Here is a 24,811-nt window from a genome sequence, read left to right on the forward strand (position 1 = left end):
ACAAACTAAATTTAAAAAAGGCATTTAGCCTTAAAGTATTTCTCAATTAAGCAAATGTTGCTGACATTTTCAAGTAAACATTCATTAAAGTCGGTGTAAAACGGAAGTTGAGATCGTCTTTTTCTCCTAAATGCTAATGCTGCGTTCACACCAAACGCGAATAGAGCGTCTGGCGCGAGTGATTTCAATGTTAAGTAAATAGAAAGGTGCGTTGGCGCGCGTCTGGAGGTCCGTTTCGCGCGGCGCGAAGGACGCGAATTGAGCGTCTTGCGCGATACGCGCGTTTTACACGTGAATGGTGCTTTTGTGCATTCACGCGTTTGAAACGAATTCGCGTATGATGCCCGAGTTGAAAAATGTTAACTTTGGCGTCAATTCGCGCCGCGTTAACCAATCAGGAGCCTGCTCGCTGCGGTCACGTGGTAAAGTGACGTGATGAGAAACCCTGCATAATTTAAAAATACTACTAGTGTGTCACAAAATGTAGTTTTAAGACTTTTTCAGGTGAGAATGTAGTTGTTTAAAGCTCAAATCTGTGTTTATTTATAAAGAGAGCGCCTATTTAAAAAAATGATCTTGTGTTTTTGGAGTTGTGAGATCCAGGCGATCATCGGTCAATCACCGCTCATAACCCTGGCGATGGCAGCCTTTCCTCGGCCAGTCCTTCTGACGTTTGCCGCTGGCTCTGATGTCCTGTAGTGGTGCATCTTGTGTGGATCTAACGGGCGATTCTTTGGTGTCATGACTCTATAATTTGTTGTCTGACAAATCGTTTTGACTGAGGGCAAAGAGAAGTTTCGTAACTTAATCTTTTAAGGATATTTAAATATACATGCAGTGAAGATAATGTAGGAGTCGCCTGGACCACATTTGTGTGGCTATTAATGCTTAATATATATTTTTAATGGAAATGAAAAGAGGCAGAGTTGTGTTTTATGACATATTTCTCCTGGAGTGCCTTGAACACGCGTCAATTTCGCTTCCAGCGCTCGATTTCTACGCGCGTCCAATCCGCCGCGGACGCGCGAATGCATTCAAAATGTTCGCGCGTGAAACTAGACGCGGTAGACGCGATTTTGACGCTCTATTCGCGTTTGGTGTGAACGCAGCATGAGTGCGAGCAGTCACGACAAGCTGTTCGTCCGACTATATTGAGTAATTTTACATTAAAAAAAGCTTTTATTTCTCATATATTTCTCTCTTTTTGCCTCAAGTCCTTCCTGAAGAAGGTATTGTGTACGCCGAGAAAAATGCACCTAACCACCATATAGCTACGATCAGTGACAGGTTTCTGAGAGGCGGTGCAGAAAGGAGACAGGGTGCGATAACCCCGCCCTCGCGCCATAGCACATGACCGGGAGAGAAGAGAAGTCGTTTCGATGGGGGAGGGAAAGTTAACGTATTTGATGAAAGATTATAAAGGGTAAATTAATTACTAAAAATTAATGAAGTGCACAGATAAAAACTACAATATTAAATATAAAAATACGAATTGTAAAATTTGATTTCATGCCGCCTTTAATTAAATAAAAACAGCAGAAACTAGTATCTTAACAGTTGCTCAGGTTAAGTAAACATAGAAATTTAAAATAAAATGCTAAATCCATCAAATGTGAATTGAAGATACTTGAATCAATCTTCAGTGAATGATTATTAGATATAAACATTAACACTAATTCAATGCTTGGGGTGTATGACTGAGAAACCTGTAATTAATTAAAAAAACCTACACAGTATTTTCCCCTTTAGGACTAACTTTGTGTTCATGTTCAGTTGTTGATTTTTGCCAAGAATATTGTGAAAAAGACTGGATTGTTACATCATTTTCATTTTAAAGATATGAGGCCCTGTTTTAACGATCTAAGCGCATGGTATGAAGCGCATGGCGCAGGTGCACTTAGGGTGTGTCTGAATCAACTTTTGCTAGTTTAACCACGGTAAAAATGGTCCAAAAGGCTTGAACAGATGCTGCGTCCGAAACCTGCAAAATGCTGCCTTCGGAGGACACATTTCAAGGCAGGAAGGCATCAAGGCACGTCCGAATCTAATGTTAGCTTCACTTCCTGTCTCCTGAGAGACCTTCATCTGATCGAGTTTTGAAGGCAGCATTTTTGTATCCTTCGCTGCCTTTGATATCCCACAATCCTGTGCTTTCCATTCTGTGACAGTTGAGCTGGGGAAAAAAGATGGCGTCCGAAAGTTGCGTTTGCTGGTCAGTTTGTGTGTAAATGTACGTTTTTTACAAACATTTTCCACTTCTGATGTAATTTCTACCGAGAAATTACTAATGTAGTAATAAATATTTGTTTAGTTCTCACCAAAGCGCTCTCTATTTTGCTGTAGATCCTTAAACGGTTACACTACCTAAGAAGTCTGTCCGAAATGAGTTTCGTGAGGTGCCTTCATGCACAAACGCTGCCTTACAAGCCACTGTCTGATAAGGCAGTGAAGCAACGAGTCAGCTGCCTAGGTTTTTGGGACGCAGCCCTGGTCTCTTAATGAGTCATGGATGTGTTTTGGGTGTAACGTGGAATAAACTAATCAGAGTCTCATCTCCCATTGCCTTAAAAGCCAGTTGCGCTTGCACCATGGCGGATTTGGTATTTACATGGTGGAATTTGCAAGCAGAAAGACAGAACGCTTCTCCAGAGAGAAATCTCTTTTATTTTTAATATAGCTTGTTTGCAATCACGTGGTTCTGATGACGCACGAAATTCAGATGGAGGGCAGGAAGTGAAAAACAGAATGAATGAGATGGAGGAAAGTCCTTAATGTGCTGGTTCAGAAAGCTATAAGCAGAAAATCACAACATATGTTGGACGTGATCCTTGTTATAAAGATGAGCGATTTTTCTACTGAATTGGAAAACTTGCCTGCCATCTAGACAGTTGATATAGAGAATGTGAAGCTGCCAACACGCCGTGTTGAGTTCTGGTCTGTTGTTTTTTTTTATATCATGCTGCATTTCTGCTAGTGAGTTTAGGTTATTTCGATTTTCTGTTGTAAAAACTCTCTGACTTGTAATTGTGAAAAATGTCACCATTGTAGGTTATTTATGCTGCATCGAGAATTGCCATAGGAACTGAAAACTGGACAATGTAATACACTTTTCAGCCTTTTCTACGTGTAAAAACACAGGTTGAGGAGGTGACAGTAAGACGCTAGATAGCAAATCTAGTAATAATGTCACTGATTAAAGCTACTGCCTATCACTCAATAAAATAAATCACATTGCTTTTGAAAGTTCTGTATTTAGTTTGGTTTAATAATTAACATTAAATTTGCGAGTATGATTCTCACTCGGCTTGTGAATTAGCAGAACTTGCATGCAGCCACTTCAAAACTACTCACAAGCTTCGATAGATTTCACTTTGGTTGTAATTTGTTGAAATAAATATTAAAAAATAAATAGTGTGTCGGTGTCTGTCTGCTTAATGTGCCCTGCGTGGCCATATGGGAAAGTGAATATTTACAATGACAACAATATGCTTCAGTTACATTTACACCTTTCCAACAATGAAATAGATCGACTTCTGTCAGCTTTTTGAAGACATTTTTATTTGAACACATTTCTATCATATGATGGCTGAAGCAGCGGTGAGTGCCCAGCACATGACACTGTTTTCACGGTAACCAGATCAACATTGTGAACCGAATTCTTCAAAACTTCAGTGAAAACATCAAATGAACATGCAATGGAAAAAAATATATTGGTAACACTTTACAATAAGGTTGTATTAGTTAACATTAGTTAATGCATTAGTTAACATGAACTAACCATGAACAACACCTCTGTTCAGCATTAGTTAATATTTGTTAACGTTAGTTCATAAAAATACAGCTGTTCATGGTTTGTTCATGTTAGTTCAGAGTGCATTAACTAATGCTAACAAGATTTTAATAATGCATTACTAAATGTTGAAATTAACATTAAAAAAGATAAATAAATGCTTTATAAGTGCAGTTCATTATTAGTTCATGTTAACTAATGTAGTTAACTAATGAACCTTATTGTAAAGTGTTACCAATATATTTTCACCACTGCAAACGATACCAAGAAGAATGTGAATATTTAACCAAGTCAAAAAAAAAAAAAGTAAGCCGGTATCCGTATTAACCCTCTGGGGGTCTTCGTCATTTCTGACCCAAATATTTTTTTTTTTTAAATGTTAAAAATCGTAGCTTCATCGGAATGGTACGGAACTTGGTGACTTTATTGGTACTTGGTATGGAACACCCCAAAAAATTGGGGACAGGATTTGAAAAGTCTAAGTGGTCGTAAAAAAATGACCCCCATAGGAAATTAATGGGAAATTGGCAAAAATATGAAAATACAGAGTTTTTTTGTGCATTCAATCTACAAATCAGCCAGGATGCAAAAAAAAGGACTCAACAGTGAAGGGGTGAATCTCTAAAACATCAAGAGTGCAAAACAGACAAAAAAACACACACACACAAAAACACAATTAGCTTTTGGAATGGCATGCGTTAATTTGTGTGTGCTTGTGTTTTTGTGTGTATAAGTGTGTGTGTGTGTGTGTGTGTGTGTGTGTGTGTGTGTGTGTGTGTGTGTGTGTGTGTGTGTGTGTGTGAGTTTTTTTGTCTGTTTTGCACTCTTGATGTTTTAGAGATTCACCCCTTCACTTTTGAGTCCTTTTTTTCTGCATCCTGGCTGATTTGTAGATTGTATGCAGAAAAAAATTCATTTCCCATTCATTTCCAATGGGGGTCATTTTTGACCTGAAGGTCCTGAATGTGACCATTTTTTTTACGACCACTTAAACTTTTCAAATCCTGTCCCCAATTTTTTTGGGTGTTCATATACCAAGTACCAATAAAGTCACCAAGTTTCGGACCATTCCGATGAAGCTACGATTTTTTTTTTAAATTTATAAAACGCAAGATCCACTATAGTGGTAAAAATTTGCTATTGCGTGATAAAAATGCTCAATGTGTCCACCGGATGGCACCGATCTCATTTAAAAAATTGCTTTCATGAGGCCTAGGCTTGACTCTAAAATGAAATACAGCTTTAATAAAAATAAAATTATATATATATATATATATATATATATATATATATATATATATATATATATATATATATATATATATATATATATATATATATATATATATATATATATATATATATATATATATAATTTTTTATTATATTCAATGGGAAAAAATGGGTCATAATTATTGCATAAATATTAATTATTAATCATAAAATTATCTCAAAACACCAAAAAAGAAAAGAAAAAATATTATTGAACAAAAATATATTTAATTGATTTTACTCAAATCTTTTTTTTATCTTAATCCCGCCCTCCGGGTTATTTTTGACCCGAAGGTCCTGAGTGTGACCATAGTTGCCAAGTCCGCGTATAACACGCGACTTTGGGCTTCTTTTTTTGGCAAGTCGCGTTAAGAAATCACGAGTCGCGGGTTGCGGTTTTTTAGGCTTATTTAAAAAATGTGGTTGCTTGTTAGGAAAATATAATAAGCAACTTCGTTTCTTTACATTTATGGTCGCTGTTTTGTCCAATACATTGACTGACACTGTCTTCTCACAGCTAATAGGCATTCAGTGCAACGATACAAGTGCTGTAATAATCCGTCCTCAAATATCCCGCTTCCTTCTCCCCTTCATTGAAGAAAAATTACATTCAACGTGCAGGTATGTGACGTTATAAATGCACGTAATGATAGTTAGTAGACTTAAATAGACGTATACATTTTTACAAACAATACCACCAGCAGTGTACAGAGATGGAGAGGAAACAGGGAGGAGAGGCACCTATAATTTAATTAAACAAATATTTTTGTAATGTATTTAAAATTACAGGCTATTATAAAAAAACAAGTCTACTAATAATAACAGTAGGTATGGTTCGAATTTATTTTATTTTAAATATGTGGCTATATTGCAGCGCTCCCTTAGTGCTTGTGTCCCAATGTACTATCCATCCTAAATAGTGTGACATTAGTAATTTTCAGTAGCCTACTATTTAGGGCAGATAGTGTGCACAATGAGACGCAGGGCTTGTCTTTTTCACGGTTTGCAGTGTGTGTGTTCACATTACTGCCCCTAATATGTGTGCACTAACTCCGACTATGGGTTACCATAATTGGCCTTCATGTCACTTTTTCTCTTTTTCCATCTCCAAACCTCTTCTGTTCACATCTGATCAGAGGATATTGTGTGTCCTTTATTGCAATTTGATGATTTTTGTAAAATCACATCTGTTTTTGCTTTTCACACTCTGAGAGGTTTCAGTTTCATATGTTGCTCATTTATTGATAAAAAAAATAATTAATTAAATAATATAATAATATTGGGCTTGTTTTGGGCTTGTTTTTGAAGCTGCGGTTGCTTATTTGTCTCGCGAGAGTTGGCAACACTGAGTGTGACCCATAAATGAAGAACCCCAGAGGGTTAAGTTCAGTATCTGCAGACACAAAACGTTATCATTAAAGACGACCACTTTTAAAGTAAAGTGAAAAAAGTTACGTAAACTATAAAAACTCTTTGTGGTTTCTCGGTTTGATCGATTTGAACAACAATAAACGATGTAAAACATAGGCATTTTGAGTTTGTGTTAGGGATTCCTATAGTGATTCCTATGTAGAAAATCGCTTCCTGCCCTCCATCTGCATTTCGCGCCACAGCAGTGACGTCACGTGCAAACAATCTATTTAAAAATGTGTTGCTGAACGTCCCTGTGTGTGTGTAACAAGCAGAGTGTGCGCGCATCGTGCACCCGCCTATAGGCACATATTACTAACGCGCCCTTTATATAACACAAAAAATATTGCGCTATTGACTTTAGACCAGGTTTTTTTTGGTCAATGGCACAGCCGTTTTCAGTTCTCTTAAAATAGCAAGGCACCTCCAACAAAGCGCCTGAACACACCTTGTTTTCAGACCAGCACGCCCATGGGCGAACAGATAGGTGAGAGTGCATTTGCTATTTAAACAACGTGGTGTTGGACGTAAAAATGATAACTGCGTCAGGCTGAAACTAGCAAAAAACACGCATCGCGCCTGCCGTCGCATTGTGCTGGGTGTATGATAGGGCCCTTAGACTTGTTGCTTTTACATAGCATTTGAGATCCAAAGCAAGGCATTGGAGCATCAGAGGAAACTTCAGTGATGGTGAGGGTGTCTGTCGTATGCCATTAATGGATTCTGAACAAGACAAAGAGTCTGATTTAGTCCCAGTCTAGACAGGAAAAGCCACCACCTCGTGTCCTACACATGTCCAGTCTAAAGGACAGCAGACATTGATCTGCCTCCCTTCTGCCCACAGGGAATGATTTTTCAATTAAACACACTGACCTCACATTAGTTTGGGCAGACGTCTCTATCCAGAAGACCAGCCAATGCTTCTTCATGACTGGAGGTCAGACATTAAGAGACGTGATAAAGTAATTAGGAGACAAAGATAAATTAATTTACCCTTTTCCTGGCTTTCCACAGCTGGATGAGGGGTGTCTCTGTAGAAGTCTTTGATAATTCTCATCGCCGTTGGGTATTCAAACATGGCACTTTCTTGTTTCTCAATGCGAATTCGGTCATCTGCTTGGACACTGAGAGAGGAGACAAACAGGAGATTTACATGTGACAATGGGAAATTGTCACATTGTCACATGTCACACCAGGTAAAACTTCTGTATGTGCAATATGACAAAAGAAATCTCAAGGGAGTTCCTGCATATTTTGTAGATTTTTGTGTATCTTATTACACTACTGAGACAAAAACCAAAAATGTTAAAATGAGAACTTGCCATTAAAGGGATAGTTCACAAAAAAAAAGAGGACAATTCTGACATAATTTACTCACCCTCAAGTTGTCCCAAATCTGTATGAGTTTCTTTCTTCTGTTGAACACAAAAGAAGATATTTTGAACAATGTTGGTAACCAGACAGTTGACAGAAGCCATTGATATTCATAGTATTTTTTTCCTACTATGGAAGTAGTCTGGTTACCAACATTCTTCAAAATATCTTCTTTTGTGTTTGGAACAACTTTAGGGTGAGTAAATGATGACAGAATTGTCATTTTTGGGTGAACTATCCCTTTAACATTGACACAAAAATGTTATCAAAAATCTTATTTCATCGATAAATGTTTGTGTATAAGGGTGAATCTTACACACAAACATTCTTTATTACTGGTTCTTTTTTAATTTATTTAATTTTTTTCCCGTTTGATTTTAGGATGATAGGTGAGCTCAACATGTTTGTGCAACTACTAAATAAGTTTACTTAACATTAACATTTTTGTGAACTCATTCATAGAAGCAATGCATTCGGCTTTTGGTCTCATCCTGAAGCCTTCAATACCAGTGGATTCTCTCAGTGGATATAAGGTGCATATTAGTCTCTAGTACACACAGAAGCATCACCAACAGCCCATTCACTTTAGCTTCCCTACCATTCAACACCACAGAGCTCTCAAGGACGGAGGTTTTCTTTGTATCTCTGTGCTGTTGCTATAGTAACCAATGAACATATGTGGCAAGTGTGCAGCCAGCTTTATCTTCACAACGGTGTAATAGACTTGCCAGAGAAAAACAAATAGTAATAATTCATTTAAAATAGTATTGTGACATGGGTGCCTGCCTCCACAAATCTAACTATGCAAACACATTCACAAGATAAAGTCGCAAAGAAACATCTGTGAGGGCAAAACAACCAGAGAGATGTGAAGAAAAAAAATGATGATCACATGAATATGGATATATACCTTAACACAAATTACTAATTAAATGGCAAAAAAAATAATTTTTCTGTAAATAATCATGATTAAAACATTGGATTTTTTAATATATTTTTATACTGTAATAATTTCACAGTTACTCTCCAAATTAATGTAGAAACAACTTAAAGACAGTATATTTTAAATATTTGTTCTAATGGCATAATTTTAAGAATGAAGGCCAGTATCACTGATACGAATACAGCTACTGATGTCTCTATGAAATCAATTTGTTTTAAACATTAATGATACAAATTCAACATTACAGTATAATTGAAAACTATCCATTTCAACATTTATTAGGCTTAAAAAAAAAAAAAAAAAATTGAGTGAACTTAAAACTATCTTCACATAACCCATTATAATAAATGTATATTTACCTGTGGCCTTCCTACCTGTTAAGACATATACAGAAATTGAATAAAGTTATCAAACACTTTATTACATTATACATTAAATATAGATGAATCCTTATTAAAGCTCCCATTTCTCCGTTACCTTTGTTCTTTGATTAACATTAATGACAGACATCACAGCACCTGGTTTATTAGGCTGCTGTCACTTCAAGATCTGCCGCTGCCGAACATGACACGGATCTGACGCACTCTGTCACACGCATCTCATTTTCTCACAACTCTTTAAGTTCATTTAAGATGTTATTTATCTAATTTAAGACTGCTCTTATGAGAATACGCAACAAAACGGGCATTTTGGCATAATTCTGTGTTATGTTCATTAAACCGCGAAAGAGAACTTGATTCTGGTGTGCTGTCTGTGCGCGTCTTTCTGTTCGCCGTGTGTTACATAGACAGGACATTCACAACAGCACATTCTCTTTTGTCTTGACGCGCTTGAAAGCATTTGCATGAATAAAGGCCGGTTCACACTAAGGACGCAAACTATAAAGATAGCGATAAAGATATAGTTCTAAAAATAGTTCTCAATATTAACGAATAGCAGAGTTCACACCACAGCTATAACGATAATGGCACAGAGAAACAATATTGTCGGAATCACTTTCAGAACGTTTTTTTTCCCCTAACCCTAATGATAAAAAAATTGACAGCCAATCAGAATCCATCCTGCTGTAACGAGCATTTAAAGAGGCAGACAAGCACACGCTTGAAATGAACAGAACGATACTTGTGTGGACGCTAATATAGTTACCTTTAGGGATGCACAATATTGGATTTTTGCCGATATACCGATATTTTTCAACTCATTTTGGCCAATGCCGATATCATTCATAAAAATAAAATTCATAACATTTTATAACAGATTCACAAACTGTATATAAAAGTATTTAAATTTACAAGTGTCATGCTTGTGATTTATGACATCTTTACTGCTTTATTTATTCAGAAAAAGAAGTAACTTTTCATTTGATTACTATTACATAACTATAGTTCTCTTACGAGAGGTTCTCTCGTATTGCGTAAGTTCCTTACGCTACGGGAAAGTATTCTTTCTTCGAGATTTCTGAAAAACCCAAAATTATCCTTAATTTTGTAACATTGTCAACGCAGTGCGGCAGCCTGGCAGACCATAGCAGGCTATTCCAGCGTGCTATTGGCTGCTCTGCTGGCAACTGCAGCAGCCTATCGGTGAGCCCGCGTGACGTGGCGACCAATGAGGGCGCTTCGCGCCCACCTGGCTTCATTTGCCTACAGGTGGGGCGTGGCCACGTGTATATAAGCAGGGCTCACGGGCTGCATATTCGATTTTCTTTTCTTCAGCGAAGCCCTTCGCATCGCTGGATCTGGAACCCGCCGCCGTTGAACGTGCAGACGAGCAAGCAGAGGACAGCGCCTGAAGAAGCCGGCAGCATCGCGCCACCTTCAGCCATCCGTGCCTGCTCTGCTATCCGGCAGCATTATATCCTTTCATTGCACGTGTTCTCGCCGTTGCGTCACACGTTTCATAAAAGAGCACGAGCGTTTTTATCAAAACGCCTCGTTCCACCTGCGGCTCGTGCCACGTGCAGCTCAGCACCAGAGACCGCCACGTGTCTGCGCTCTCTGTCTGGGCCGTGACCACGCCGCCGCCGCCGCACTCCTCGCGGGCGATTGCCCCGAGTGCGAGGAACTCTCTATGTCGACCCTGCGGGCTCGACTCGAGCAGTTTTATGATGACATCACTCCGCTGTTCCCCCCCCCTCTGTTCAAGCCGCGCCACCGCGCCGAATATAAAGGATGGTTGAAATGAACGGTCTCGGAGCGAGCCTCCTCCCCCTCTGTTCAAGCCGCGCCACCGCGCCGCTTGCGAGGGATGGTAGAAATGAACGGTCTCGGAGCGAGCCTCCTCCCCCTCTGTTCAAGCCGCGCCACCGCGCCGCTTGCAAGGGATGGTACAAATGAACGGTCTCGGAGCGAGCCTCCTCCCCCCTCTGTTCATGCCGCGCTAATGCGCCGCTTACATACAAGGGATGGCAGAATCGGACGGTCCTGCAGCTCTCTTTACGTTACAAGACAGCTGTTCCACCCTCGCGCACATTTCTCAGTCCCCTCATGAGTTCAGGCGACTGGAATTGTTCATATTGCTGTACACGAGCCTGTTAAGACACGCACGCCAGCGAACAAACGCCGTCATGAGACATGACGCTGACATATGCTCTCCAACGAACCCGCACTCCCCCCTGTTGGACCGCGCAGATTGCGCCGTTCACAAGGAATGAGAGTGCGCACGGTCACGAGCATGTTCAGCGCGCGCGTGCGCGCCGCACTCACCGGAAAATTAACAGAGGGTGTTTTCGTCCCGCTGTGGCCGGACGAACCGCCTTTCTCTAGCATTTCTCAGCCCCCTCTCCAGTTCAGGCGGCTGGAAATATTACTATTGCAGTAACGAGCCTGTCTTTTATGCACGCATGACTGCCAACAAGCACGAGGACGTACTGCCGTATGTTCGCGCTAACTGAACGCTATTGTGTCCCTCCCGGTAGCACAGTGGCAAAATCAGCGGCTGAAACGCCGGAGACCCGAGTTCGAGCCCAGCTCTCGCGGCAGATAAAAATGTTTACTGTCCGCTTCCCCGGGCTCGCGGCCAGCTTTTCTTACATAAAGAAAGCTAACTTGCACCACGTGGCGCTCAAGTATTTTTGGGCGTCTATACATAAGGAGAGAATAGACGGTTAAGTCCCGCTGCGGCCGGACCACCGTTAAAACTCTGTTTTCCTGTCAGTCCCCACTCCTGTGGCTACTGCAGATGTTTTCCACGCAGCCTACGAGCCGGCGGACTCGCCCTCTCGCTTGTTTCCAACTGAAGCCCCTCCAAAGTCCTCCTAGCAGAAGGGGGAAGTGACGGTTAAGTCCCGCCGTGGCCGGACCACCGTCAAAACTCTTCTTCCTGTCAGCCCCCACTCCCGTGGCTGCTGCAGATGGCTCTCACGCAGCCAACGAGCCGGCAAAACTGCCCTCTCGCCTGTCTACAACCGCCGTTTTACGACGAACCAGAGAAATCACGAAGTTGCTTTTATTTCTGGTTGCACGGCTCACGCCGCATGTGTTTTCAAATGCAGTAAACGTGCCCACTTTTGTGTTCACCCCTGCACCCAAGCACCACAAATCCCGTGTCTCTCACTCACATAAAGCGGCCACCGGCCGCTCGAGTGCTAGAGTTAGGTCACGTGTCCGCTTATTTGCGCCCACGCCTAATCACCACACGCGCTGTCACACAGCCACTCTTAACCGGTCATGTTCCACGCGTAAGAGTTGTGCCCGCTCAAACGCGCTCACACATTTTCGCGAACATTCTGCCCCCGGCGCCATGCGCCGCGCCACACACCATTTGTTCTCCGCCCAAGGTGGCCGGAACGACGAGTGTAGGGCCACACACAAGCCACTCCCCGCTCGAAGCGGCAGAGATACAGTGTGTAAGGCGGCCAGCCATCGAGAGCGATCGGCTGGCCCACAGCACAGAGAGCGCGCGCACTGCGCCCGCCCCTCCTATACAGGCCGTCAAACCCGCGAAGCGCGGCGTTTTGAGCCCGGAGGCCGTTCTATCCCGTGTGGCACACGCGAGAGCGTGGGAAGCCATTCCAGGTGTATCAGAATGGGTGCTGAAAACAGTGAAGCACGGCTACACTCTGCAGTTCGCTCGCCACCCTCCGCGCTTCTGTGCGCGTACAGAGACGAGAGTGAGCGAGGAAGTAGCACATCTACTTCGAGCAGAAATAGCCACGCTGCTGTGCAAAGGGGCTATAGAACCGGTTCCCCATTCTATGAGCGAGTCAGGCTTTTACAGCCGGTATTTTCTCGTGCCAAAAAGGGATGGGTCGCTCAGACCGATTCTGGATCTGAGGCGTCTGAACAAAGCTCTTATGAGAAGATCGTTCAAGATGCTCACGACCAAGCAGATCCTCGCGCATACTCGCCCGAGAGACTGGCTAATCTCCCTAGATTTGAAAGATGCATATTTTCAAATCAAGATAACGCCACGTCACAGGCCATTCTTACGATTCGCCTTCGACGGCCAGGCTTATCAATACACCGTCCTTCCGTTCGGCCTGTCACTAGCACCCCGTACATTTACGAAGTGCATGGACGCGGCCCTCGCTCCTCTGAGAAGTCGAGGGATGCGAGTGTTGAACTATCTGGACGATTGGCTCATCCTGGCGCAGTCAGAGGCCGAGCTCCTCGCCCACAGGGCAATGCTGCTCAGCCATCCGGACAGCCTGGGGCTCACGGTCAATTGGACCAAGAGCTCATTAGTGCCCACGCAATCAACCTCATTTCTGGGTTTGAATCTGGACACTGTGGCAATGTCAGCCCGCCTGTCACCCCAACGCGCGCGCCAAGTTCAGCGCATGGCTGAGTACTTCCGGCCGGGCAAAATCGCACCTCTCAAGCTCTTTCAGAGGATGCTGGGACGTATGGCCTCAGCTGCAGCTGTGCTCCAGCTGGGCTTAATGCGCATGCGCCCGCTGCAATGCTGGTTAAACGCCCGAGTGCCTCACAGAGCCTGGGCGTCCGGAGGCTTCAGGATCAGAGTGACTCAGAGCTGTGTTTCAGCCTAGAGCCCTGGTTAGTAGCCGACTGGTACCAGAGGGGAGTGACGATGGGAGCCATCTCACACCGCAAGGTCATCTCTACGGACGCCTCCACCACGGGTTGGGGCGCCGTTTTCGAGGGCAGATCAGCCTCGGGCCTCTGGTCGAGCGGAGAAAAGCTCCTACACATAAACTGTTTGGAGATGATAGCGGTAGAGAACGCGCTCAAGCAGTTTCTCCCGCTTATACGAGGACACCACGTGTTGGTCCGGTCGGACAATACCACTGTGGTGTCCTACGTGAACCGGCAGGGCGGTGTCAGGTCCAGGTGTCTGGGCAATCTGACAGAACGCCTGCTCGTGTGGGCAGACAGCTCGCTGCGCTCGCTGAGAGCTGCGCACGTACCGGGCCACCTCAATGTGGGCCCGGACAAGCTGTCCAGGGGCCTCATTCTCTCAGGAGAATGGTCCCTGCACCCCCAGACAGTCCAGCTGGTATGGCGCCTATTCGGCAGAGCGGAGCTCGACCTCTTTGCAACAAAAGAGAACGCCCGCTGCCCGACGTTTCTGTCCAAAAGCGAGTATGCGCTGTCCCAACCTTGGCCCAGCCTCCCGCTGTATGCTTTCCCGCCGATTTCCCTATTGCCCCAGGTCATAGCGAAAATCAGGGAGACGCGCCGCCCGGTGCTCCTTATAGCGCCGCGCTGGGAGAACCAGATTTGGTACCCAGAGCTGGTGAAGCTGTCGCACTCACCCCCCTGGCCAGTTCCGCTGAGAGCAGACCTCCTCTCTCAAGCAGGAGGGTCAGTTTGGCATCCCCATCCAGAGCGATGGTCTCTGCATGTATGGGTGACCAACGGATACCCGTTGACCTGCCCGAAGGGGTTATGAACACGATTTCACACTCTAGAGCCCCCTCGACGAGGCGGTTATATAGTTCTAAGTGGTCGGTGTTCACTGAGTGGTGTGTTTCCAAGGGATTGGACCCACAGCAATGTGGGGTCCAGCGGGTGCTCTCCTTCCTCCAAGAGCTTTTGGAACTGGGCAGGTCCCCTTCCACGCTCAAAGTGTATGTGGCGGCTATAGCAGCGTTCGCTCAGACGACGCTAGGTAGCACGCTAGGAAGGAACGAGCTCATCATCCGTTTCCTCAGAGGAGCCAGACGGATGAATCCCCGCGGCCCCCTTTGGTTCCTATATGGGATCTGGCCTTGGTCCTAGAGGCCCTGAAGGCTCATCCCTTTGAACCGCTCGAGACTGTGGAACCAAGGTTCCTTTCGCTAAAAACCGCGTTCCTGATAGCTCTGGCTTCAGTGAAACGCGTGGGGGATCTACACGCGCTCTCAGTGAGCCCGACGTGTATGGAGTTCGGTCCTAATGACTCTAAGGTCATTCTCAGACCGAGGCATGGTTATGTCCCCAAAGCGATCGGCACTCCCTTCAGGGCGCAGATTATCTCCCTCTCGGCTCTGCCAGCATCCGACGAGGGGGACGGTGGCAATATCCTCTGCCCTGTCAGGGCATTGAGGGTTTATGTCACACACTCCGCCGCCTTCAGGCGTTCTGAGCAGCTATTTGTTTCGTTTGGAGGGCGCGCTAAAGGTCTCGCCTCCTCGAAACAGACCCTGTCCAGGTGGATAGTGGACGCGATTGCAACTGCATACGCTTCCAAACACCTGCAGTGCCCGCTAGGTGTCAGAGCACACTCCACCAGAGGCATGGCCTCTTCGTGGGCTTGGGCCAGAGGGATTTCCATCCACGATATCTGTATGGCGGCAGGCTGGGCCTCCCCGTCTACGTTCGTGAGATTTTACAATCTGGAAGTTCCTGCCTTACAGGCGAAAGTGTTATCAGTTCAATAGGGCTGTTGGTTCTGCCCAGTGATTCTGCGCAGACATAGCTCTTATACTGGTAGTAAGTTCGGTACTAGGCTCATGTGAATTTGAAGGAGACCGGCGGTGCTGTTCCCTCATTTACGAGACGAGCTGTTGTGAGTTTGAAGGTGACCGGCGGTGCCGTTACCTCACTCATATAACAAGATATTGTGAATTTGAAGGCGACCGGCGTTGCCGTTCCCTCATTCATGAGACAAGGTGTGGTGAATTTGAAGGAGACCGGCAGGTGCCGTTCCCTCATTCATGGGACAGGGTGTTGTAACCACCTGTTGTAACCACCCGTCAGTTCAAATGAAGTGTCCGTATATGTGGTGGCCCGTTTCCTTTACCGGCCACCCTGCCCGAGCAGTGTTTTTTTCCCCGGTTCCCTGGGATACATATGCTGTATGCGAGGCGCGCACGGCGTTGACAATATGTTCCCGTAGCGTAAGGAACTTACGCAATACGAGAGAACCTCTCGTAAGAGAACGATACTCGGTTACTTAACGTAACCTCGGTTCTCTCTAGAAGAGGGAACGAGTATTGCGTTCCTTGCCGTGCGCCCCGCGGGCTTTTACGCTTCAGAACTACGAAAACCGAATATGCAGCCCGTGAGCCCTGCTTATATACACGTGGCCACGCCCCACCTGTAGGCAAATGAAGCCAGGTGGGCGCGAAGCGCCCTCATTGGTCGCCACGTCACGCGGGCTCACCGATAGGCTGCTGCAGTTGCCAGCAGAGCAGCCAATAGCACGCTGGAATAGCCTGCTATGGTCTGCCAGGCTGCCGCACTGCGTTGACAATATTACAAAATTAAGGATAATTTTGGGTTTTTCAGAAATCTCGAAGAAAGAATACTTTCCCGTAGCGTAAGGAACTTACGCAATACTCGTTCCCTCTTCTAGAGAGAACCGAGGTTACGTTAAGTAACCGAGTATCGTTCCCCCACTAAATAACATTCTACTGGGCGGGCACTAGGACCTGGAGGAGGCTTCTGCTGCTGTGGAGGCTGCTGCATGCGCTAGATTATTTGGTGTGAACGGGCACTCAACGCGTAACTAACGGCGTAGAGGATACGGCGTAGGTCCGACGCAGAAGTATAAATTGGCCTTAAGAGTGCGATATAACGCTAGCCAAAGGATGACAGGAAAAAACGGATGCTGCGTTAAATATTGCACGCGTTAACACGCTAAATTTGACAGCACTAATTATATTATTTGCATACATGTTGACTATACTTTAAACAGTGTGTATTTCAAGGTTTATTGTCTCAGTGCATGCATTGTTTTAGTTTGGCAGGGTCGCCGCTAGCTTAGCATAATGAATGTAATCCTATGTTGCCAGCTAGCATGTCCCGAGTAAAAGTGATCCAAAAAAAACCAACAACACCTAATTACTTCTTGTGGCCTGCATATTCACAACGAATACAAATAGCGGTGCAGATTAAGACTAGGCGATTTCCTAGGCAGATATTAACTTGGGACTATATTAGGGTGAAGCACATGCGAAGCACTGCTACTTGGCCGCAGAGATATCACGCAACACATGAATCTCATCCTCACGTCCTCCGGCTGTTGAGCGATCGCAACTTCCTCCTCCTGTCGTTCTATTTCCAAAGCACGCAGGCGTAGCTCCTCTTCTGAAAACTCTGGTTCATAGAGGTATGGTTCTGGATCTTGACTGTCTAAGAAGTAACCCTCTTCGTCTCTCACAAAATCAGCCATGTTCATCGCCATTCATGTACTGTATGGAAAATAGCCAGCTACTATTCATGCCGGTATGTTGACGGAAGTTGTGGGATTTCATGTGTTGCGTGATATCTCTGCGCCAAAGTAGCAGTGCGTCGCCTGTGCTTCCCCATAATATAGTCCCAAGTCAATATCTGCCTAGGAAATCGCCTAGTCTTAATCTGCATCACTATTTGTACTCGTTATGAATACGCAGGCCACAATAAGTAATTAGGTGTTTTTTTTTACTCGGGACATGCTAGCTGGCAACATAGGATTCCATTCATTATGCTAAGCTTGTGGCGACCCTGCCAAACTAAAACAATGCATGCACTGAGAAAAAATGCATTTGCCCACATATCTAAATGTAGGAAAGAAGTTGAATAAGCCCCATTCCTAAAAACGATCAAGTGTTCCTTTAAGGACCAGCTTAGACCCTCACTGGAGAAACTATTTCCCTCTTTGGCTATCAAAGCCAAATAATGATAACATGAGGACAATTTGGAGTAATTTAAAAGGGTAAATTATATAAAAACTTCCCTTGTTGATGCACGATTGTGCTTGTGTAAGAAGAAATTGAAGTTATTTGATCGGTACAGCAGAGAGGAGCATTCCGAATCCATTTCAAGTAACCAGTACGCACTGGGACGAATTGATGGCAGTGGCACCTACAACACACCACCTGCAATTCTCCTGAGTGTCTCATTAACCCACAGCACAGCAACCACTCGGCAACAGTTGCTATGGGCCCTCCCGTACTATCACACCCCTGAGAACTGAAGCGTACATCACATGGTTAGCAGTGGAACCCAGAAATTTGTCTGTACAATATTCAAAGCAAGAAGAATGGAAAGGGACAATGTAAATGGAGAAAAATGTGAATTAAGAAGTGATTTTAACAATGATGATATATTGGCCTTCATAATCAATAAACTTATGATAAATTGGCCTTTATTTTGCCTCTCTCTTCATAATCACTAATTCAGAAATAGGAAAACACAAAGTTTAAAAATTTAGACACTTTACATGGTGGCATTTATGTCCATACTTATTGCATAAAAATATATAAAAACAAACATTAAGCATTGCTTGATAGAATGGAGGTTTAACAACAGCACTTATGCAAACCTGCATAGTTCACCCACTCCATTTTAACAAGTCTCGAGTTTAAGCTGCCTAACAAGAGAGTGCCCTTTAAAGCTTGTATGCAGACGTAAATGCCTACGCAGTGATTTGGCAGTTGTTCAGATCCATAGGTCAGAGGTTTTAACCTATCAACACTTTGATATATAATTTGGCTTCTTTTTTATCCAGATTTGTGAATGACAGGGCGATGGAGGAGAAGGACAGGCAGGAACCACGAGGCCAGACATGTCTGGTTATAAAACACAATGAGGTAAAATGAGGCAACGAGAAGCAGCTGAAGAGAGAACATGACACGTATACATTCAGCTAGGAAAATTGAAGGTTAGGGGCCAGATATACTAACAGCTTGCGCCAGCACAAACTCTCTTTTAGCGTTAAAAAAACTAGTGTAAAAAATAAGCACTGAAAAGGCGTGGACAGGGTTATTTTTCCCTTTCATACGCTAAATTTATGGGAGGAGAGAATTTAAATAAATAACGGTGCAAATACCGATCAATTGACGAGATTCAACTGGCAAAAAAAGCATGTCTTAAACCAGACGCTAATTTGAGCTGCGTTGGTCATTATGGAAATGATACGGCTGCGTCTGTTTTTTAATTTGCGCGTCATCAGTAGATCACGCAAGACCTTTCCACTCCCATCTGCGCATTTTTGTAATTGCGCTCTCACGCTAATTTGCCCTGTTAAGCAAAGCTGGCCCTTGGGGTGAAATTTTTAGCACTAATAAACTAAACAGAATTGCAAAAACAATTTTCCCCATCTGCGGTCAAGCAAACAATTCTGCCTCCTAATTCATTGCATTGGTGTTGCTATGCTGGGTTGGTCAGGATGCTCAAACGATCACGAAGCCTCATTGTTAACAATTCTTGGAAATACAAATGGCTTCCTTATAAATATTTCTGCATATTAAGCTGGGATAGGAGAAAGCAGGAGGTACTGCAATTCAGAAAGACATTAGTGCACGTTAAAGCAGCACTAGGTAACTTTTCAACCTTTATAATAGATTTTCAAACCTCTTGTGATGATACATCGACTTACAATAGGTTGAATGACACGTCTGCCATAGCCTGACGGGGTCTGTATCGTTTTTAATCGTACTTTTAAACTTCGGGTTTCGGGTAGTAACCAGAGAAAAAAAAAGAACTACAAAATCCGACCGCTTTACGGCATCTACGTCACTTCCACCACCACCCCCACTTCCTTAAATTCCTTTCTAAAACATGCGAGCCCAACTATCATTTGTTTGCCGAATGTTATAGTCATGGCCGAAGCAGCACAGAAAAATAAGAAAGCAAAGGTTTTGTCGGAGGAAAGCAAAAAGAGGAAACGAGAAAGTGATCGGATTAAAGGCAGGACGAGGATCAACATTGGGCCAGCATTTGCTCGTTGGCGTGAGCTGAAGGAGGAGGGGCTACATTCTTGCAAGTAAATACTAGGGATGCACCGAATATTCGGCCACCGAAAATTTTCGGCCGAAAATGCCCCAAAAGTGCATTTTCGGTTTTCGGCCGAAAGACTTTTATCACCGAAACAACATGGCCGAAATGTTGTGATGACGCAAACAGAAACCGCGACCTGCACGTGCTTGTCTGAAGCAACATGTCTGCGGTGTGGACGTGTTTCAGTATATCTGAGAAACACCCACGTCTGCTTCATGCACAAGCACTGACAGCGAGAGCTCATGTTCTCGATGAGAAGAGAACCAGACTTCACTGTGAAACCGAACGCAATCTTTAACAGTGGGCATGTTTTAAGCGCGGAACACACTTCAATCTGGCGGCAGCGCGCGCGCGTGAACGCGATCATCTGTGAGCGCGATCGATCATCTCTTCCTAAAGAATAAACATGAATGAACATCTAAGGTGTGTTGAGGATACATTACAACTTACTGTCATGTGTATATATGTGGTGTAATCGCTCAATCAGTGTTTCAACGGCGGAAAGACCTCAATATAACTGCTGTAAACTAAACAGTCATGTAGCATCACATTTACCTCAGGCACCTCAGTTTCCACAGCTGTTATTTCACTAGAGAAATCAACTCTTTCACTAAATATATGACCTATATTAGCCGTTATATTCATTATATTCTACTTAACCTGTTAATGATATCTTGATTATTTCATGTATGTTTAAATAAAATGACAGACACTGTGTATAAATGATTATATTTCAACAACGAATTGGATAAAAAACTATTTTATAATTAGATTTAGAAGTTATTGCAAAAACTGCCTTATGTGAAGTGTACATGTTTGTGTACGATGTTATTTGAGTGTTGATTATTAGACCTAAAAATACATAGCAACTGAATTTAGGCTAATAGTTTGGGCTCTGTTTTTAACCTTTAATATTAATGTGCAAGTAAGGGCTCCCTATATAGTTTAGAGCAATATATTCAATAAACTTTTAGTTATAATTTAATTCATTTAAGGACAGACTTTTTTTTTTCAGTTAACCAATAAAAATAAATAAAAAGCAATTTTGTAAAACTGCTGTACCGAACCGTCAGTTTTGTGTACCGCTACACCCCTATTCTACAGTTAACATATGGGCTATGGCAGTCTTTGCTTTGATACACTATTATGTTGAAGGCCTACAGAGAAAATAAATGTATCTTTAAGCAGTTGCACTTGTTCTGAATGCACTTTCTTGTAGTCCTACAGAGAACAATTTTAAATGCACTAGACCTAAATGCACTTTGTTTTTATGAGAGAACATTTAATTTAAAAACCTTTCTGTAGGCCTGTACATTATTATTTAATGTACAAATGAGTGGGGTCAAGTTAAACATTTTAGTTTGAATTTTATTTTATACTGTGCATTGTTGCAATGTGCTAAATAAATATTGGCATAACTTGTAATTGATTTATTCTTTGAAACTTTAATATTAATGTATGCAATTGCAATGCCTTGATTTTAGTAAAGTTAGTACACATTCATAGCGATAAATGCAATGGTACTAATATTTGGCATAATTTATTTCGGTGTTTCGGTTTTCGGCTTTCGGCCTTGGTTTCCTCTTTTTCGGTTTTCGGTTTCGGCCAAGAATTTTCATTTCGGTGCATCCCTAGTAAATACGCAAGACGTACAAAATCATATTTTAGGATACCTAACATGTCTGTGATATTGGTTTATTTGTCTTGCCTCAAGCTATAATGCAAATCGATTTTTCACATTTGCAGATTCATCTAGCTTGATATTATAATATTGACGATATATGGTTATTACCTACCACTCAAACATTGAATTGAAGTATCATATAGATTCTTTAAAACGGGAACCAATAGACTAGGTTACTATAATGACGCTGGCTTGTAAACGTGAGCATCGCAATCATTTGGCGTTTGAAAAAAAATAAAACCCATGAAATTTTATTCATGACATGCTGAAACATATGCCACTGTAACGTTACCTGGGATGAAGACATTTCACACGCGACGCAAGCAGAACACCTGCATGTGAACTCCTGCAGTGTTCAGGGCTATCATGGTTGTCATGTCAATAAATGCACGTGCGATGCATCCCCTGATGTAGAATGACAGTTTACGACAGTAGTAGAGGACAATACTGTTTCCCAACTGTAGGGGGACCCCGAGAGCAAAACCTACCTAGTGCTGCTTTAAAGAGAGTAGAGAAATATATAGATTGAGCGAGCGCAACAGGAAAATTCACAGATATAAGGCCTGATGGGGAGGCATCACTCCTGACTGGAGTATGTGCCCCGCACTAATCTAATACCTTCCATCTAGTACCTTGGCAACAGTGATCACAGTCACAGTGAGCAAGAGGAGTTGCCCGTCAGCAGTGTCTCTCGCAGGACTGCAACAGCCATTTCTCTTTTCCTTAAGAAATTACTAGACTTGGCCATGTGATGATCTATGATCACCAGTCGGAACTCCCAGCAAGTAGAGAATGCAAGCCAGAACCTTCAAAATAGCCTGCTTGCTCATTCACTCATGACTGTTCATTCTCACTGAAGATGTCGTCAGTTCCAGAAATATGGTTACTTTGGGCTTAATGCTACAGTTGACAGCAATGCCATTGAAGATTGTTGTGGAACCCAATTCATGACCCACATGCCTTTCTACAGTTAGGACATGTGAGTGCGGAGATGGGGCTGTCTATATATTTGTGATGGCGAAACATCAATACTGTTATGTGCTAGACACACCGGATTTCTAACTGTAAACACCCTTTTTATATGTAGCACTAAATGCCAGCCACTTTCCCATTGTCACTGATGGAGAACTTGTCGAGGACCCATTGCAGCTGTCGCCTTGCCAGAGTTTCTTCAATCTTAACAGTGTTCAATGATCCTGGTGTTGGGGAGTCATTCTCTCCAAGTAATACCAAGAATTCTCTGAAGAAACCTGATGTCTTCAGTCTTCTGAAGTGTTGCCTAAGGTCTTTTTTCTGAGGAACCAACAAGAATATGAAGAATAACATCCCAAGATGAGTTATGACCACCAGCCCTGACTTCCATTGTGCGTCTGAAATTTCATTCTGCCTGCTTGAGTAGGTAAGACATTTGATGATAAAAAAAGTAAACTAAATATTAAGGGATAATCGGACGCAGGGCCAGCAAGTATAGAATCAGTTTTACAACTATACTGAGCTGTAACAAGTCGGCACCTGTAACTGCTTACTGATCTAACTCTATGCCAACAACAGGCAGTTAACAAACAACAGGCAAAGTGACATAACCTAACAGTAAAGCTCACCGAGCAAGGTGGTGTGGAGGCCTCCATAACGTTAAGATTACTGAAGAGCAGTCTGCATTTTAACCACCACTTTCAGTTTGAGGACCGCACGCCACTGAATTTGCTGGGTGCCCATGACCACAGCAGCTGACCTCAGAAAAAGGCAGCTTGATATGGCCATGGTTTCTTTTCCGGAAGAAAGACCAATCTCGATTCGAGAAGCTGCTAGAGAAGTGCAACAAAAGAGAGTAAGAGGAAATGTGCCAACTGGAGGAATAGTTAATGTTTTGCTGACCTATTTTAACAGACTTCCTTTAGAACAGGGGTGTCCAATCCTGCTCCTGGAGGGCTACTTTCCGGCTTCAACACACCTTCTTGCAATTAATCAATAAGTAATCCTGAACACCTTGGCTGTGTCGGAAACTGCCCCTCTATACCCTTAAATAAGGTATTATTTGAGGGAACAGCCATTAGTAGTGGTGTCCAAAACCATAGTGGATGCTATCAAGTGCACTCATTCAATCCCATAATGCACCGTAATAATGAGTTTACAACGGATGAACACTCAACGGCTAGGAAATACCCATAATGACCAGAAGACGGCACCCGCGGCTGAATCATCCATCCATTTTCCAAACCGCTGGTCCAATGTGGATACATAATATCATAAAGGTATGAATTCCTTTTTAATTGAACGCGATTGTGTGAATGTTGTCCCTCAATTCATTTTACATTAAAAGTTGTCAAGGTGCTCAAACCCAAAAGGGTGTCTCTTTGAGGGTCATAAGCATGGATGTAGGTGTCCATCGGGGGAAATAAGCACATCCTCCTGGTCTTGGTTGATCATGGATCCTGGTCATTCCAAAAAGTGAATTCACAGAACATTACCATGTAACCGATGCCGCTGTAAAATTTGGGTGGCCCAGGCCAGGAGTGAACACTAGCTGTGATCTCAGATGTGTTTTGAAGGAACTTTGGATGGCCTGATCACCAGTGTGAAAAAATAAAATCACCCTGATTTGTCAAAGAATTGTTACCTATGATTCCAGGCAAGAAAAAGACATTAAAGAGTGGATTAAGGTCTGTCTGAAGAAACCAACAGTCTAAAGCTGTTAGAGCCCGACCGATATATCGGCGGGCCGATATTATCGGCCGATATTAGGCATTTTCCAAACTATCGGTATCGGCATTTATGATGGCCGATAAATGAATATAAAAAATAAAAAAAACGGACGAAACACCGCTCAACCACATTATGAGTGTTGGCGTTTCATAGTTTGTCCACCAGAGGGCACTCTACAACGTGCAGATTGGCAACACACCAGCTGATCCAGCTGAGCTGAGTCATGCTGCGCGCCGCGAACATTGCATTACCAACAGATCATCCATGAAGTGCATGGTAAGGTGGCAACTGTCACGAGACATACATTGCTTGAATAACAATTAAAAGAACATCCCCATCAGTTTTCTTAACTCAAATAAGCATGACAAAATTCGTGACTGCCAAGTCCAGTTTTGCTGTTACATGTAACGTTAAGCCAAGAGTGAAACGGAATTAGCTTACGTCAGGTTGTTACTGTATAACTTAGTTGACTGACTGTCAGTTTAACT

General features: G+C 43.1%; 1 protein-coding gene across 1 annotated transcript in view; it reads right to left on the reverse strand.

The window, feature by feature from the left end:
• The window catches only part of msh3 (mutS homolog 3 (E. coli)), a 115,292-nt gene that overhangs the window by 76,021 nt on the left and 14,460 nt on the right, over positions 1–24,811 (reverse strand). The window contains exon 9 of the mRNA XM_079814060.1: positions 7,466–7,596. Within this exon, the coding sequence (XP_079670186.1) occupies positions 7,466–7,596 (131 nt within the window). The remainder of the gene's footprint in view (positions 1–7,465; positions 7,597–24,811) is intronic.

This window comes from Gobio gobio (genome assembly GCF_949357685.1).
Source record: "Gobio gobio genome assembly, chromosome: 4".
NCBI lineage: Eukaryota > Metazoa > Chordata > Actinopteri > Cypriniformes > Gobionidae > Gobio > Gobio gobio.